The following is an 18,100-nucleotide window of genomic DNA, read 5'->3' as shown; positions in this document are numbered from 1 at the left end:
TACATGTTTACATTCCAGTAGAGATTCAACCGATTCCAAAAGATTTTTCAAACGAAAACATTAAATAATTAGTGTAATGTTAAATAAAAATTTATAAAATATAAGGTTTAATTAAATATAACGTATAAATGGTTTTTTTTTCCTTTTTTGGTTTTATAATATTTATATACGACAAATAGAACAAATAAATTTACATATCCTCTTCACCTTTGGTGAGGTTTGAACTCTTGACTTCATAGGAGGTCAAAGACTCACACACCGCTAAGCCATAGACCCTTTGGTAAGAATTCCAACTTCCAAACTCTTATTCCACATATAATAACACTAGTTGTAAGTTCGGAGTCCACTTTTGTCGAACATTTTAGATCCCCTAGACTTTTTCTAGAACATGATAGAGCGGGTGCACAAGATAAGAACCACTTATCCCATTTTGGAGTGTCTCATTGTTGTCCTGTGGCTATATATTTGGGGAAATGGCATAAATAGTTATTTCAGCTGATCAAATTTATCGTTTAATCATTTTTCATACACTTTTTCAAAAAAGTCACCATATCCGTAAGTAACCATTCCTCAACTTGTGAAGGGGTATTGATAAGTTAAGAAAATGTATGCCCACTTACGGACCTCTCATGTAACTCTTATAGAACGACCTCTGATGGACCTACTTGCGGGGCTTTCATTCAAACTTCACTTGCGAAACCACCTCAAGTGTAACAAATCGTTCCACATGGATAGAAGGTGAGAATTGTTAGCTCCTTATAAGTCTCAAGTAGTGGGCTATTAATAACTTTCACTATGATTTTAAGTTGAATTTGAAGTTATTGGGCTAGTCCCTTGCTTTGGGGGAGTTACAAATGGTATCAGAGTCGATCCTAGTACCATCGGGATGGTGGGGCAAATCTTATCGGATATGATGAGTATCTGAAAGAGGGTGTTTGTAACATCTTAGGCGAATCCCACATTGTCGATGACAAAGAGTATTTGAGAGAGGGTGTTAAATTTGGAGGATCGTGAAAATTTGGGACAATTGATTTTTATTCACGTAAAATATCAGCTTTTAAGTCTACCTTGATTTCACTATTTTCATATAAATAAGATTTACAAAAATAAAAAAAAATGTTAAATAATCAAAAAGACCGAACCGCTCTCAGACCCTATCAACTCTATACCTCGTACCGATATCCACAAAACGTTTCGGCTACTGGCTCGAGCCACAGGATGTTAGAACCTTTGGAACCCAGCCACATTTTGCAACAAGCCGTCTTGTCTTTCGGCTAGTGGCTCGAGCCATTGGGCTCCCGCAAGTCACATTGTCTATCTGAAAGGCTCGATAGGTTCTGTTTCTTTTAGTACGGTAGCAGCCTCAAAACAGTCAGCAGCTTCCCTTAGAAACATCGGGCCCTCGTCTTTTAGAATCAAGCCGAGATTATACCAAGCCGATGAGCTCATCCTGTTGACACGTAATGCTTCGTTCAAGAAGCTTCGAGCCACAGCTCCAGACTGTCCACCAAGCTTCCTGAAGACAACGGCTATAGAAACGAGACTCTGCACATGACCAGGGTCCACGTCTAACGCGTGTTTATTAGCTTTTAGAGCTTGTTTATGGAGACCCTTTGCTTCGCAAAGCAAACCTGCAATGGAGTTCAATTGACAAAACTATCCCCAAGGGAGGAGTGCTAAACAGAATTTCATAAAACTGAAATGCTATATTTAGTATTATGTAAAGGGTAATTTTGGAATTAGATAAAAACAATGATGGGTTGGTAACTCTTCATATTCGCTACCATTCTATGATGGTTTGGTAAATTGAACTAGGGGCAGGTTCTGTTGGGAACCGCCCACAGCACGCCACATGACATATTCATCAAGAGTATGGATGTGTTATTCATCATGAATGTTGTAACATATTCATAATGAATATGTGATTCGTGATGAATAACACGTCCATAAATAACACTTCCATATTCATTATTAATGTGTTGTTCATAATGAATATTCATCCTAAAGACGGACACATGGCGTGTTGTGGGCAGTTCCCGGGTTCCTAATCAATTTTGATTCCTAACAGAACTTCCTTCAATTGAACTCTAAGAATCTCTTTTCTGGCTAATAAGCAAAACCAAACGAGCCAATGAATACCATGGGGCAAGATGTATGCATACATGAACTTTTTTCGGGTTAATCTTTAGATAATTACTTCTTACCATTTACAAGGTCGTTTTTTGTTTGAAATATAAGAACATCCATGTAAAACGAGAAATCCAGTTTTTAGATAGCAAAAAATAGGGAATGGTAAAAGATGTAGCAGGAGTAGCAAGAACGTACCATTGGTATGTCGTGTAGAAGCCGAGTAGTTACTGATAGCCTTGGATTTTAACAGACAGGCCTCAGCATCGTGCCACTGAGATAAGCTTATATATATCGTTGCAAGATCATTCCACGTTTCTATTTCTAAACTTCGATGATGTATCTCACCAACCTAGCGTACCAAATGTTAGAAAACCGCATGATTTTTAGAATATCTGAACTTCAGCTATCTTGCTTCTATGAAGAAATCATCATTCAGATGGAATTGTATTCAAGTTTAAAGTATGTAACCAAATATACATGAATATTTGGTTCTCACGATTTTCAAAATATTTATGATTCTCAAACCTGCCCCTACAATTTTATTCATCTTGTTGTTTCTTATGGGTACATTTGGTACATTGGATAGGACAGAACATAACAGGGATCGATATTTCATATTTGACAGGACCTTCATGGAACAAGGTGGAATAAAATGGAAAAGACCTATATTTTACCAATATAACCTCAAAATAAACCATAATTCTTTACATTCTAATTATTCATTTTTTAAGTTTTATTTATTGTATTTTATGCTCTTTAAACTTACTTTACTATCCTTAAAATATTATTTTTTATATAGTTTCTATATTTTGGTTAATTTATGTAATTCATTAGATATCAATAATAATAAAATATGTATAAATTAAAAATTGGAAACTACATAAACTTTTTTTGGTGTCATTTGAATTGTCTTGACGCAAACTTTCTAATAATATATTTTGTTATAAAAATATTTATTTTAATTATAATCTAATAAATTACATAATTTAGTCAACATATAAAATATATAAACAACTCATTGGGGGTAAATTGGTCATTTTATTTGTTTTGTCTTGTACAATTTCGTCTTACCAAAGCTGAACAACTATTCTATTCTGTCATGTCTTGCCTACCAAACGCACCCTTTTAGAGCAATTGACTTTTCGAACCATCGTATTTGGCTTTTTATTGCAAACAAGCAATTAAAAAACGACGGATTTTTTGTTGTTCGATGATCGAAAACGTATAACAATCGAATAGTTCAAAGTACCTCGAGATTCTTCTTCTGAAATCCAAAACTTTTATGCTGAACATGAAGAACTGCGAGAAGCTGAGTGTATGTCTGAATGGCATGCTTCACTTGTTTCTGTGCAAGTTGAAGCTTAGCTTTAGTTCTCAGCAGTTCACCCTGATCCCATTTCCCAGACTGATCCAAAGCAGCATTAATAATAATCTCACCATCTCTGAACTGTTTCTGGGCAGACAAGATTCTAGCCAATAGCATCCACCCGTTGAGGTGGGACCCACCTTCCAAAACAAGCAAACGCTTCGCATAACCAAGAGCAACATCCAACTTCCTCTGCTCTGCGTTTTCTAAACTCAGATGGTAAAGAATTCTAGAGTCATTCATTCTCGTTAACCTCCCCGCTGTTTCTAATGACTCGAGTGCCTCAGATTGTTGCGTAACTCGTTCAGAATCAGTCACGGCTGATCTAGAATTGGCAGAAAGCGAAACACCTAAAGAAGAATATGCAACACCAACCATTTCATCACATCTATCTTTAAATGCATGAATAGCTCTTTTTGCAGTACTTATTCCTTCTTTAGAATTCGAGTTTTCCTCATAAATCTTTGAAGCCAGTAATAAAGCGAACCCAATATTCGGGTTGTTGTTTTCATATATATTTCTAAGCAAATTCAAAGCGGATAAATTGTCTCCTTCTCCATAATAACATAAAGCTAAAAGCAAGCACCTTTCATTGTTGTCAATAATCCCCGGAAGCAATTCCTCCAGTTGTTTACCCAACGACCTGAGTCCACCAGAAATGGATAACGCAAAAGAAAGATGATCTAAAATAGACGGGTCCCACTTGATTTTCTTTAAAGAAACTTTTCTTAGCAGAATCATTAGAAGTAGAATAGCTTCTTCTATGTTATTTCTGGGTATGAACGAACCTTCCATTTGCATCCGGAGATTAGGAGGATTACCTTCTTCTCCTCCACTGTAGAGAAGAAAAATGGCAAACTCCTTTTGGATATCTGCCATTGTTTCTTTGTCCATATTCCATCGATGGAGTAGGATTCTCCGGAACGCCAAGATTGCTTCCTGGTGCAAATCGGCAAGTTGCCATAATTCTGGAAGCAACTTGATTGTGTTACTTAGAGTCTCGTGCAATTTATGATCGGCACCAAGGTGTTCAGGAAAGCCTACTGGAAAAGATGATTCGATAATGTCTAGAATAACTTTGCACGAGTCAGCAGCTTCTGCAAAAAAAAAGTTAAAAAGAAAGAAGTTTAAAAAGGGCTTCAAACCAAACGAACCCAATATATTGCACCCTGAGGTTGGGAGAGGGGGTAAGATGTACGCTAACCAGACCTCTACCCTAACCAGTAGGCCCCATCTAGTAAAAAGTGTGAAAGGGAGAAAAACACGTGTTAAAATTTGAAAAGATAGATAAGAGTAAACATTAGCAATAAAACTAGAAAGAGAGAAGGACATATATGCTAAATCCTGAGAAACTAGATATGAGTAAGCAGGGCCGGTTCAAATAAGAAGGCTAAATATTGTGAGAAGGGAAGATTCATATGTGAATTACTGAAAAAATCTGAAAAGATATATATTTGAAGATGCATATGTGAACCAACGTTAAAGATTATTCATATGGGTTCACTGATATGCATCTTCAAACGGATTTTTTTTATAATTCACATATGAACCTTTCTATAACCTTCTTTTCTTACCTTCTCACGATATTTAGCTTTCTTATTTGAACCTCCACCGAGTAAGCAAAAATAATATATATAGAAGCAGGTACAGCCGTACAGGTAAACCAACATCGCTTATCAGTCAAAGGATATAAACACCTAGAACAATGATCAGTTGATATCCTAACACGGATATATGTATCAAGATATATATAATAAAGGATACATGTGTGTGATATATATATATAGAGAGAGAGAGGGGGGGGGGAGGTTCAGGGGAAAATCCTCCAAATAATGAAAAACTGAGGAATACTCTGGTAACCATTCATCTGGACGGTACGCACATATGCATACAAGTTGTTTCTTGTTTTTTTACGCACGTGGGCATACTAGACAAATTACTTACAACTTACTTGTATGCACATGTGCATACCCTCGAGATGAACGGTGTTCCTCACTTTTTCATTCTTTTGCGGTTTCTCCTTGAACCTAACCCCATATATATGTGGATGCTAGGATATGATGATTCTAAAAGTTGACGATTCAGAAGTATATATACAAGTCTAAAACCAAACGAATCAAAGAAAGAGATTATATAACAATGGATACTTATAAATGGAATACCTTTATACCTCCCAAAGTTCTGCAATGATTTTGCTTTCAAATAAGCTGCTTCAAGGAGTAAACTGACGGTGTTTATAGAGAATGGTGGAGCAGCATAATTATACGAACGTCTTATATGAGGTTTCCCTATTTCACTAAGGCTAATTTTCATCTTTGGAGTAGCAGCAGCTATATCTATCCCTTCAAACACACGAAGAGCGGCTTCTATGTTCCCCTTTTGATATTCATATCTTCCTAGCAATACTCTTGCTTCCTGCATAATGACAAGATTTACGGTTCAAAAACCATAGAAGAAAACCATAATATGGTCTTAAACAAATCAAAGATCTAAGAGCATCTCCAACATATACTCTGTAATTTTTCTGAAATAGAGTATCAAAAGTCAAAATCTCTATAGAATTACAACCATCTGCAACAACTGCTCTATTTTAGAGATTCCAACATTAATTATATTATTAAAATACTCAATACATTAAATAATTTTTTTTATTTCCTAAACATTTAGTTTCAATGTCTCCTACCGGTTGGAAAGAATTAAATATTATTTCTCTCTCATAAATAATGAGTTTTAGAGATTTCTCCAAATTTAGAGAGATTTCTACTCTCTCTATCTTTTTTTCTCTATTTTAACACACATTATAGTATAGTTGTTGGAGCAAAAATAGCTCTTAAACAGAACTTCTATTTTAGCATAGTTGTTGGAGATACTCTTAGTTGAGCTTCAAATAGGCTTCATTCATTTATAGCATATTCCTTCGTTTCACCGGTCTCCTTCCATCTTCATCTCCTCCAACATCAAGTTAATGGGATCCACAATATAAATTTTTGTTTCTTCTTGCATCATATAAATGGAATTGAGAAAATGAACATGTTAAATTGGAATGCAACCTATTGCTTACAAGCAGTTGTAGCTTAACATAAGTGTTAGGCTAGCTTATCAGCTAACAACTAGCTTATCAGACAGTTTGCTAAGCATATCTTTAATTTGACACAAAAAGGATTAGAGAATCCACCTCATTATTCAAAGAATCACTATCGCGAAGAGATGATTCTGCTTCTTCAATAGTACTAGCATCTGGCTTTGTATCATCCTCACCGGAGACTTGAGAAGAATAGGCATTTGCTGAATAATATTGTGTAACTTGTGAATCTGATGAAGGGATCATCTCGATCTCACTTTTTAGTTGAAATTGCATCGATTTTTCCAACCACAAGCTTCTGAAAATATCTTGCTGCTCTTCTCTTAAAATAGATTCCTATTCCTCATGCTGTGAACTAACCCTTAAGAATCTTCAACCCACAAAAAGGAACTAATCAGATAACTGGTGTTATGATATCATGAACATAAGCTCAAACAGACAAATATTTAAGGATTTCTAAAATCAAATTCTGTGTTTCAAGGTATGATTTAACAACAATTAACACAATTCAGCACCCAAATTTGAAATTGGGTGAAAATTATGCAAATTTAGAATCCTTAAATCACAATCGACTTCCAATTTGAATAAATTCATTATGAAATTCATATGTCCAGATGGAAATTTTCAAATTCACATCACTAAAACGTAAAATCCATCGTTATACCTTCAACATAATCACAACATCTTCCCAATTGAAACCTAAAAACCCTAAACAGAACGATCAGGATACAGAAACGAAGCTCCAAATCATACAATTCATAACATTGACGAAGAATTACCACACACATACATCGATCACTGCAAAATAGAAGATATTATCTACAAACTAAATTAAATTTACCTTTCTTCATGACGATTGAATTTGACGTAAAATAACATATCGTGATCAAAATCCAACTTGTGTCTCGATCAAAGCTTCATTCAAATGTCTTTGATCAACAAGGAATCAAATGCATTATCGTGTTTCAGCATTTTATTTTCTCGCAAAACTACATGAATATTTTACCATGGAATTAGTTGAAGCTTTTTATGTAACAATAACTCAACCCATTTGGGAAATTTTATGTGGGTGGTTGTTTAAAGATGAGAACATGGGATTTGGGAAAATCTTGAAGCGGTTCTTTCGAATAAATACAGTTCATGAAATAAAAGACTTTTAAATTTTAATCCAAATTCCAACAAAATTGAGAATTTAAAAATATATTTACTTAAAATATTTAAATTATATCAAAATCATAAATATTTTGTAGTTGTAGCACTGAAAATATATATACCAATTTTATGTCACTAACGTGCAGCTCAGTTAACAAATGAATGATTTATCCAAATACATAACAAAATAACAGGTCATGAGTTCGATCCCATACCTCCGGTTAGCCTCGGTCGTTGAGTAAGCCAAAAAATGTCCTCTCACACTGGTATTCTTAAAGGTGGATTCTGTGTAGGGCTTGTTATGATTATCGGTAATCAATTTTTTATGGTAATTTGTTATAATTAAATTATTATTTTTCTTAAAACATAGAGTAAACTACAAATTTGGTCATTATGGTTTGTGGAGAATAACATTGTTTGTCTATATAGTTTCGAAATTATAAGATAACCATTATGGTTTGCAAAAAGTTCATATATGGTCCCTCTCTTTAAAAGTTGTTAAAAAATTCATGTAAGCAAGGGGCAATTTCATTCTCTTATCGATTTTGTTTTTTATGGTTGGGTACAAGACAAAAAGATATCGATAGAAGAACGAATATACCTCATTTAACGAAATTTTTTAATAACCTATAGGGAGGGACCAAATTTGAACATTTCTACAAACCACAAGGGCCAAATTTACAGTTTACTCTAAAATATATTTAAGAAAAATGACGAAGATTTCATATATGACAAATGCAAGAAATAAATTCACATACCATTCTTACCTTTTGTGAGGTTTAAACATTTGATCTCTTAAAAAGCCAAAGACTACGATATTACTAAGTCAAAGACCTTTTGGTCAATTTCGAATTATTATTTTGTAATAAATTTACAAAAATTATTATTTAATATTGCTTACTATAACTTGATTAAAAATATATATATATATTTTAGCAGGTATGATGGTTAATTTAAATGATTGGCATATTCTTTCATATTATTAAGGGGTCGTTTATCAAACACTTACGCGGTAAGTGTTTATCTATAAAATTTAACACTATAAATTAATTATCGGGTAAGATTTTAGTCCATCAAAATGATATCGTATGCAACAATTTACCCGGTAAGCTCTCACTTACCAGGTAAGACTCTTGGTCTTTGTCTTGCTTTTGCCGGGTAAGATTTTTGGTTCTTATCATATTCATTCGGTAAGATAATGTGACTTGGTATTCACTTATCCGAATAAGCGTTTGGTAAAAGGTCCCTAAGTAATATATAAAAAATAGAGTCGTCTATTATATATATGCAGAAGGTCGGTGGATATGGAAAAATAGGACAAGTTATCGTAAATGACTTTTTATTAGTGGTGAACATGAAACATGCATGTTTTGAATCACACGATTTTCACATATATGTTTCAAATCATGCGATTTTCACATACCATAACGTCTTTTTGTTAGTTCTTAACTCATACATACGTTACTTAGAGGGTGGACATCAAACATCTTATATAAAATTTAGCAACTTTCTTGTTATATCTTATATGAAATTTAATATTATTCTTATATATATATATATATATATATATATGGTATATTTTAAATGCAACCATGTTCATTTGTATAAACAATGCAATCCAATCAATTGAGCTATTTATGGAAATGATTAGAGTTCATTTATTATGATTTGAATATTTATGAAAGATAACTAGAGTTCATTAATTATGATCAATATTTTATATTATGAAACAATCAAAATTTTTATGAAATCACATATTAATCAAATTAAATGGACAACTGAGATTGAGTTGTATTGGTTGTACAAATGTGAAGAGTTGCATAATAACCCACATCTCTCTCTCTCTCTCTCTCTCTCTCTATATATATATATATATATATATATAAATTCAGCTTTAAGGAAAAAAACGTAAAAAAAATGAACAAACTGATGAACGCGTTAATAATTGTTTATCTATATGGTATGCACATGTGCATACAAATAATTTATAAGTATTTTTTCAATATACACACGTACATAAAAACCGGAAAACATCTTCAATTATTTGTATGCATATTATACAAATAAACGGTTACTCGGGTATTTCTCAATTTTTCATTGTTTTAATATTTTTCTTCTCTGTAATAATGTATTTTACTTTTGGAAAGATATATCTTTGGAGAGATACACTCACTTATGATGTTTGGCTTTTAGAAGGATATTTGGGTGGTTTGGTCCTCCTAGAGAAACACAAAACACGCTCCATACATGAGGTTTTATGATCATCATCATCATGTTACTTACTACTTCACTTGTTCTTTTTCTCAAAAGTTGTGATTTTAGCAACAACAACAAATTCATAATTATGATATATTTAAATTCGACAAAACTCGTGCTTATAGAAGATTGGTGTGATTCATATTAAGGGTACGTTTGATATACTGAACAGATACAATAGAACAAACTATAATAGATATGCAGTTTTTACGTTTGACATGACTTTTATATGATACATAAACATAATGAAACATGTGTTATGGAATAAGGTGAAACATGTTTATTTATCAATATACCTCAAAATAGATTAAATGTTACGAGATTTATATAATGTTTTGGTTTGTATTTATCAATAGATTATTGCTTAATCATATGCTAAAAATTCTATAATGACACACACACACATATATATATTATGTTATTTTAATCCACAAAAAACATTTATATCTATACTATCTTATTAAGCAAATTTAACAAAAGTCTTAATATACTAAATGACCAAGATACCTTTTATACTACCCCTCACCTTTTCACTTTTTCACCCCCCTTCTCTCTCACATACACTCACCCCTTCACATAGACTCACCATCTCACAACGGATTTTTTTAAAATTATAATTTTAAATTTACACTTTATACCCCTATAATTAATTAATTAATTTGTTTTACGTCATTTACTTTTAAATGTTTTATTTTAAACCTTTATCAAATTAACATACATAATCGTATATAAATTAAAACATGTTTAAAAAATACATTTTTATTTTAACAAGTTACATCATTATAATCGTCTCGTTAATACCTTCGAAATGAGTCCAATATTGAATAATTTTTGACTTAATTATATTATTATATATTATATATAATGTGAAAAAATATTTTTARTATTTATGATTTATACTTTTATAGTTATTTATTTATATATATACTATATATTTTGGGATTAGGCTGTCCAAATTGCATTGTATAATATATTTTGAATTAATATGTTCTTGGGTTTTTTTTGAAAAATATATATATATATATATATATATATATATATATATACATGTATTAATTCAACCTTAATATGAGTTTTTGGACAAGAAATAGGGTAAGCAGTTGAAATTTCATTCTAAAATCCATCTTTTTTAGTCTTTTCATGGCTTATGATCTGTCAAATTTGTAGTTTTCTTTATTGGTTTTGATTGTTTATCTTAAAACTCAAGTTTCTTGGTTCTTTGCGCTTGATGTAAATCGAACACATTTGTGGACTCGTTTAAATATGTTGAATTTTAAATATATTGGATTTTAAATTGTCATACAATTTTTTTCATCAATAGTCTGTAATTGGAACCATAACTCTTATTTATTCAAATTGTATTAATATGTAAAGACCAAGTGTAACATATATCATCGTTAAATCTTATTTTATAAAATCAGTGGAACTTCAAAATTGTTAAAATTTATGGATCCCGCCGCATTGCGCGGGCACACAACTAATATATATATTATGTTATTTTAATCCACAAAAACATTTATCGGATTTTGCTTTCAGGGTGCAGAACAGTTGGTTCCAAAATGATATGCTTAAATAACTAAATAAGAGTTCGAGTCTAACAACCACAATATATGGGTTCTCGTTCCTTTTGAGAATCGAGCGCTTTATGGGGAGGGGCAGACTTAGGGGCTGTTTGGCAGTTGCTGAATGATTTAGTTTAGAATAACTAAGAGGTTAGAATGGCTAAGAGGGTCAGAATGGTTAAGTGCTGAATGAAACAAAGTTGTTTGGTAATTGTTTTCTGAATGACAGCAAAATTACCATTTTAACCCTCAAGAAATACAATCAATTCTAAACATTTTTTTAGAAAAAAAAAGATGATGTTCTTCATATCAAGATCACAAATCCTCAAGAAATTGCAAAATATAGGTAATCCAATCATCATTAACATTGTTATAAACATGAAGTTAGCAATAAACACCATCAATTTTCAAAGAAAAATGCTACCCTAAACCAAACCCTAGACATAAAAATGCTACCCTAAACCAAACCCTAGACAGAAAAATGCTACCCTAAACCAAATGCGACGTGAGGCTGTGGAAGGCGACGAGGCTGTGGAAGGCGACGAGGCGGCGACGTGAGGCTGTGGAAGGCGACGGCGACGAAGCGGCGACGAGGCGGCGACGAAGCGGCGACGAGGCGGCGACGAGGCGGCGACGAAGAGGCGACCGGAGACGAGGCGATCGGGGTGCGACGATGGAAGGATGATCGGGAACCGACGATGAAAGGACGACCGGCGCTCCGATTAAAGAGGATATGTGCTTCGATCGGGAATGGAAGGGGAAGAGGAATGGAAGCGAGCAGGTCTGCGTGAGTAGATGAGGGCAAAGATGGAAAAAAACAGCCCCTGAATGGTTGAGTGGAGTATAAGGGTCAAAATGGTTAAGAGGTGTTTGTAACCATTAAGAGGTGGTTTTTTTTTTGCCAAACACTTGCAACCTCTGACCGATTCAGCGATTGGCTCTTAATGTAACCATTAAGAGCCTACCAAACAGCCCCTTACCTTGTTAAAGGTGGGGAGAAGGCCCTAGTCAAATGTAAAAAAATTAAAATATTGTAGGTAAAATTTTGTTTTTTTATTACTTTTAAATGGTTAGTTTCCCCTAGTCATCTTCAACGGTTTCCCCCCCCCGGTGGCATAGTTAGTTTTAATGAAACCCCCATTCTCTTGCTTGATACTCGTTATTTCTATATATTGTTACCGCTAGTTTTTGCAATCATGCTACAATGATAATATTTGTTGGTTATTTTGTTGAGTATATATCTCAATTTCTTATTCTTTTAGTTTTATATATGTTTAAACCAATTCATCTGGAAGGAATTTATATAAAGTAAATAATAGTATACATTCTACGATTAACCAATATGGTGAAAAAAAATAATTAAAATTTGAAATTTATCCTATTTGGTTAACTGAACCGTTTAACCCGCAAACCGAATAACCCGAAATCGTTTTGGTTTGGGTGAGTTATTCAGTTCATATTTTTTATACCCTAGGGGTCCAGTCACTTAAATTTATGAATCTACCACTACTTATGGGCACTTGGCTCTTAAGCCAATCACCCAGAGAGAGGTATACTATGTACCTAATTTGTCTCTCACATGATACTTTTATAATGAAATGGTATCAGCTAACATGACAGTTGTCCATTACGAACCTTTTTTGTCATAGACATTTGTTGCAATGCTTCACCATTTAATTCACTTTCTTAATTTGGCTCAAGATTTAAAAAAACACATATCAGAGGTAGACAATCAATAAGTCATAAAATCGAGTGACCAATTTACTTATTTTGGCTCTCGTTAGTTATAATTTTTGCATTTTATATCAATGGAAAACTCGTGTTTGAGTTTGTTTTGGTGGCAACCGAATGTAGAAACAGATCTAGAAAAAAATTCTGAGAGTGAGTAGAAAATGATTAGCATACTGGATTATAAAATAAAAGAAAAATTAATTACAAAAAATATGGTTTAATTAAAATGACATACAAGTGGTTTTATGCCACATCCAAATCGTTTTCCCTTTTTCATGTTGCTCTTACCAAAAAAATAAAGAGCTAAAAGGGTTCAAACCTGATACAGTAATCTCACATACAGTAACATAGTAGCAGGTTACAACCACATTTGTTAAGTTAAGGGAGCACACGCTTTCAATATCCGGAATCCGATTGGATTTTTGGTTTGTCTACTCGAACCCGCCTGATATGTCCGCTACCCACCCTACCAATATGTTATTTAATTAACTTTTAACATATAATATATCTGTAAATAAAAACTAAAGGGGTTGTCTACGGAAAACTTACCCGATAAGTGCTTATTGGTAAAATCCAACGCTATTACTTACTTACTGAGTAAGATTTCAGTTCACCAAAACGACACCATATGCAATAATTTACCCGATAAGCTCTTATCATGGTAAGAGTCGTAGCCTTCACTTATCAGGTAAGATTCTTGTTCCTTGTCTCGTTCAGGTAAGATATTTGGTTCTTGTCATATTCATGCAGTAAGATAATGTGACTTGATAAACGCTTACCCAGGTAAATGTTTGGTAAACGTACGCTAAGCAAAAGTTTAATGCTTTAATTATTTGGTGTATCTAGCAGATAAACTTAAAGAGTAAGTTATGTTTTTGGTACATGAAGTTTGTTAATAATTTCAATTTTCATCCATGTGGTTTACAAAATTGTGATTTTCGTCCCTTGACTGATTCCATCTTTTAAGTATAAGGGACCAAAATAGTAAATAAATGTAAACTATAAGGATCGAAGCAGCAATAAACAGTAAATAATAATGACAGTTAGCAATGAATCACAAACTATAGGGACGAAAAAACGCTATTTTTAACAAACCACAAGGACAAAAAATATAACTTACTCTAAGCTTAATTAACATATACTACTAATTTATATTTATGTGGGCGGAGTATCGTGTGAGAAGCAGGGTTAAGATAAGAAGCGTAAGAAGGGATCTGGACCGTTGATCACCTTTAATCTCAAACTCACTCATAAATCGCGTTTGATACATGAATTAATCTGGTACATCTCGGTATATCTTCTCAAAGTAAATAAAATACATGCTCGAAGGATTCACATATCCTACAAAAAGCTTAACCTGTATTCTATGAATTTATAAATCTCCATTAACACGATTATTTATTAATAGTTGATGTTGAAAATATGAGTTTACCATCGTCTTCTACATATTCGACTCTTATTATCCTCTTATCTAGTAAGAGGTAAACCAACCTCTTATTGTTCTTCAAACTCTTAACAACGATGTTTTTTAATCGATTAACCTTAATAGATCATTTCTCTCAATCGATCTTTACCAAATCAATCCTCACCTATCTGAATCGATGTATTTTAATAGGATATAAATGTGTTAAATACCGTTAATGACATATTTTCGTTTAAATGAATGCTAATTATATAATTTAGATGTAAATTTCGTAATGATGATGAATAAATATGTGAAATTGTATAAACTATCTATAAATTCAACACTATATTTTTTAATGGATAAAATAGACAATTTAAACAAATTTAGACATCTATACTATATTATAAAGTATTTGACAAAAACTCTTAAAAACAATTTTTTATGCATGAAGTACTGTTTATTAATACATATTACTTAAATTTTAAGATTACAGGTAAATTGTACGTAAATACAACTTATTAAAGCTTCATTTTCAATTCGTATAACCAACTGGAGATAAACACAATCAAATACAAGATAAACATCTTATTTTAAATATAAAAAATTTAAACTATAATTAGGATAATTATTGAATACTAATATAATCATTATCTTTATAAAAATTATATTGTTAAGGCAAAAATAAATTATTTTGCTATTAAACCTAAATTAAATTATAATAAAAAATTGAATTAGAAAAATGATATAAAAAATAGAACTTTTAAATAGTTAATTTGATATTAATATCAATATGTTTTTTCAAAATTTTATGATATATTCAAATATATTTTTATTAAAAAGTAAAAATATTAACTTTATCAAAACCACATAAATCGTATTATATCAACAGAGACAAAAACATTAAAATGAAGATGTATCTCGCTGCATTGTGCGAGTTCTCTTATAGTGTTTTTTAATTGATAAAATAGACAATTTAAACAAATTTAGACATATTAACTTATATTTCATATCTTAGCACCAACTCTTATAAATCATAAATGAAATAAGACTTAACACCTCTTAAAAAACAAACGTCACCTTACTTGTTATAATGTCTTATATACTTAGGCAAAAAATGTCAAGGGGACATATCTATCACGACGAGAGCAGGGTCTAGTCCGTGACGTATTAGAAACAAAAGACGCTTTAACGAGACATCACCTTCATCAGATCCTATCTCTTGGTTGCCTTGGTCTGATTCTTTATTGAATATGGATTCATTTCAAATTATATCTAAGTGAAATGTCATCCCACATGGAATCAACGTGTGATGTTTGTGCCAATTTTCGTTCACGAAAATTTTAAGTGAACGTGACAGTGAACCTACGTTGCATGGACTTAATCGAACCCCTCGGTACCTATACGTTTAATTGGCCAAATCTTACATGTTGAAGATAAAAAATTTGACCTACCAGGATGATTACCACTTAATTCGTCTAATATGTTTCATATATAAATATATACCAATAGATTTTCTTTTCTACAAATCCGTCGGGAATTAGATATGACCGAGGGCATAAACAAGAAGCAAGGTTGGGGACTCGCCCCATCTCCGCTCGGGTACAAAAGAAGTTGGACCCCGTATGTATTTTTGTTTGGGGTAGTTATGAAATCGTTTAGGTCAAAATCAAGTTAAATCATACATTAGTTTTTTTTTTAATGTTGATGGGTGTGGAGAAGAAACTAATAGAATGCATTCAACAAATAGGGAGGGGTGCATTTATGAAAACGAGAGAGTTAAATGCACCCCTACCTATTAATTTTCTCCTTATATAAGGGCTTATTTATTAGCAGCTTAATAAAGTTAATGAAACTCACAATTTATTCAGTCAACTATAAATAACTGTTTGGTAATGTTTTAATGATATAAAAAGTGGTTTATTCAATAAGTTTTAGAAGTGATTTTATGCAGAAAGACCAATTTTTTTCTAATAAAAAAACAAGTTTATTTCATCTATGAAAAAACTCTTTCAAACAAAACCATCCCAATTTATACAGAGATTAACCATCACACAAACTCTTTTATCCATACCAGATTTAACGGGAAACCAACAAAACAACCACTTACTTTACATTTTCAATAAAATAATTTGAGCCGATTCGATCGGATATCAAATGGATGCATGCAAAAGCATCTCAAACAGCTTTTACAAAACGGAGAAAATGAGGTTTTTATGTTAATATATTGCTCCAACAACTTTCTCAAAACTATCTTTAAAATGGAGAAAATAGAAGAGTGAATAGTTTTCTCCCCAAATACGGCGATAACCTCAAAAATGATTACTAAGCGAGACCATCAATAAGAGATTTTAAAAATAAATATTTAAGGAATAATATTTTAGTAAATGAATGAAATATTCTAATATTATAATAGATGATAAATTATATGAAAAAATAACGTACTTTAACTTGATTCATATTTTGGGTAACGTATTTTCATAATTTACATTTTGGTACCTAAGATATAGAGTTTTAAACATTAAGTACCCGAGTAATTGGTTGAAACATTAACAGATTATCATGTTGATGTGGTATCCAATTCAATATTATTTGTTGATTTGGTTAGTGACATGATTTTTTTAATCTAAAATTAGTCTGTAACCAGTTACTCAGATACTTAAATGTTTAAAACTTTACACAAATGAAAAATTTAAAAGTACGTCACAAAAAATAGGAATCAAGTTAAAGTACGTTATTTTTTCATGCAATTTACTCTATAATAAATGTTGGATTTTCCAAAACAGAGTCCGCTAAAAATGAGACAAATTTTAGAGAATTTCCTTTTCTCTTTTACAAAAGGGAAAAGTCTAAAAAAAACCCAATGAACTTTAGTGTTTGGAATGATTAAGTCCTTGGACAATTTTTTGGAACAAATAAGTCATTGGACATTCCAAAACCTGTTAAACAACTCCTTGGACTTTCTAAAACCTGTTATATACATTCTTATGACATATAAAACAAAGGGAAAAGTCTAAAAAAACCCAATGGACTTTAGTGTTTGGAATGATTAAGTCCTTGGACAATTTTTTAGAACAAATAAGTCATTGAACGTTCCAAAACCTGTTAAACAACTTCTTAGACTTTCTAAAACCTGTTATATACATTCTTATGACCTATAAAACTAATTAACGTAGTAAAATAACGGAAAAAGAATGAAAAAAGCCATTGAATATTCATATTTTGAGCGATAAAGTCCCTAAACATTTTTGAACAAAAAAAGTACTTATATTATATAAAATAAAACAAATATACCAAAAAATACTTATATTTAAAAAAGATTATTGATAAAATTTATTTTAATTAAAAATAAAAAATATTATGTCAGTGATTTTTCAAATTAAAAAAAATAAAAAGAGATTTAAAAAGGATTACTGGTT

At 31.9% G+C, this 18,100-nt stretch overlaps 1 protein-coding gene across 1 annotated transcript; it reads right to left on the bottom strand.

The window, feature by feature from the left end:
• Positions 1-1,314: 1,314 nt before the first annotated feature.
• On the bottom strand, positions 1,315-6,854 carry LOC112508190 (protein NPGR2-like). Its single transcript, XM_025112975.1, has 5 exons — positions 6,672-6,854; positions 5,659-5,911; positions 3,380-4,593; positions 2,326-2,479; positions 1,315-1,631 (listed from the first exon to the last, which is right to left on the bottom strand). Exons 1-5 carry the CDS (start codon positions 6,852-6,854, stop codon positions 1,315-1,317), a joined length of 2,121 nt encoding a protein of 706 aa, XP_024968743.1.
• Positions 6,855-18,100: the final 11,246 nt, after the last annotated feature.

This window comes from Cynara cardunculus, assembly GCF_001531365.2.
Source record: "Cynara cardunculus var. scolymus isolate 2C chromosome LG 2, CcrdV1, whole genome shotgun sequence".
Classification (NCBI taxonomy): Eukaryota; Viridiplantae; Streptophyta; class Magnoliopsida; order Asterales; family Asteraceae; genus Cynara; species Cynara cardunculus.
The sequence above is the reverse complement of the archived record's forward strand: the minus strand, read 5'-3'. Positions and strand labels throughout refer to the sequence as shown.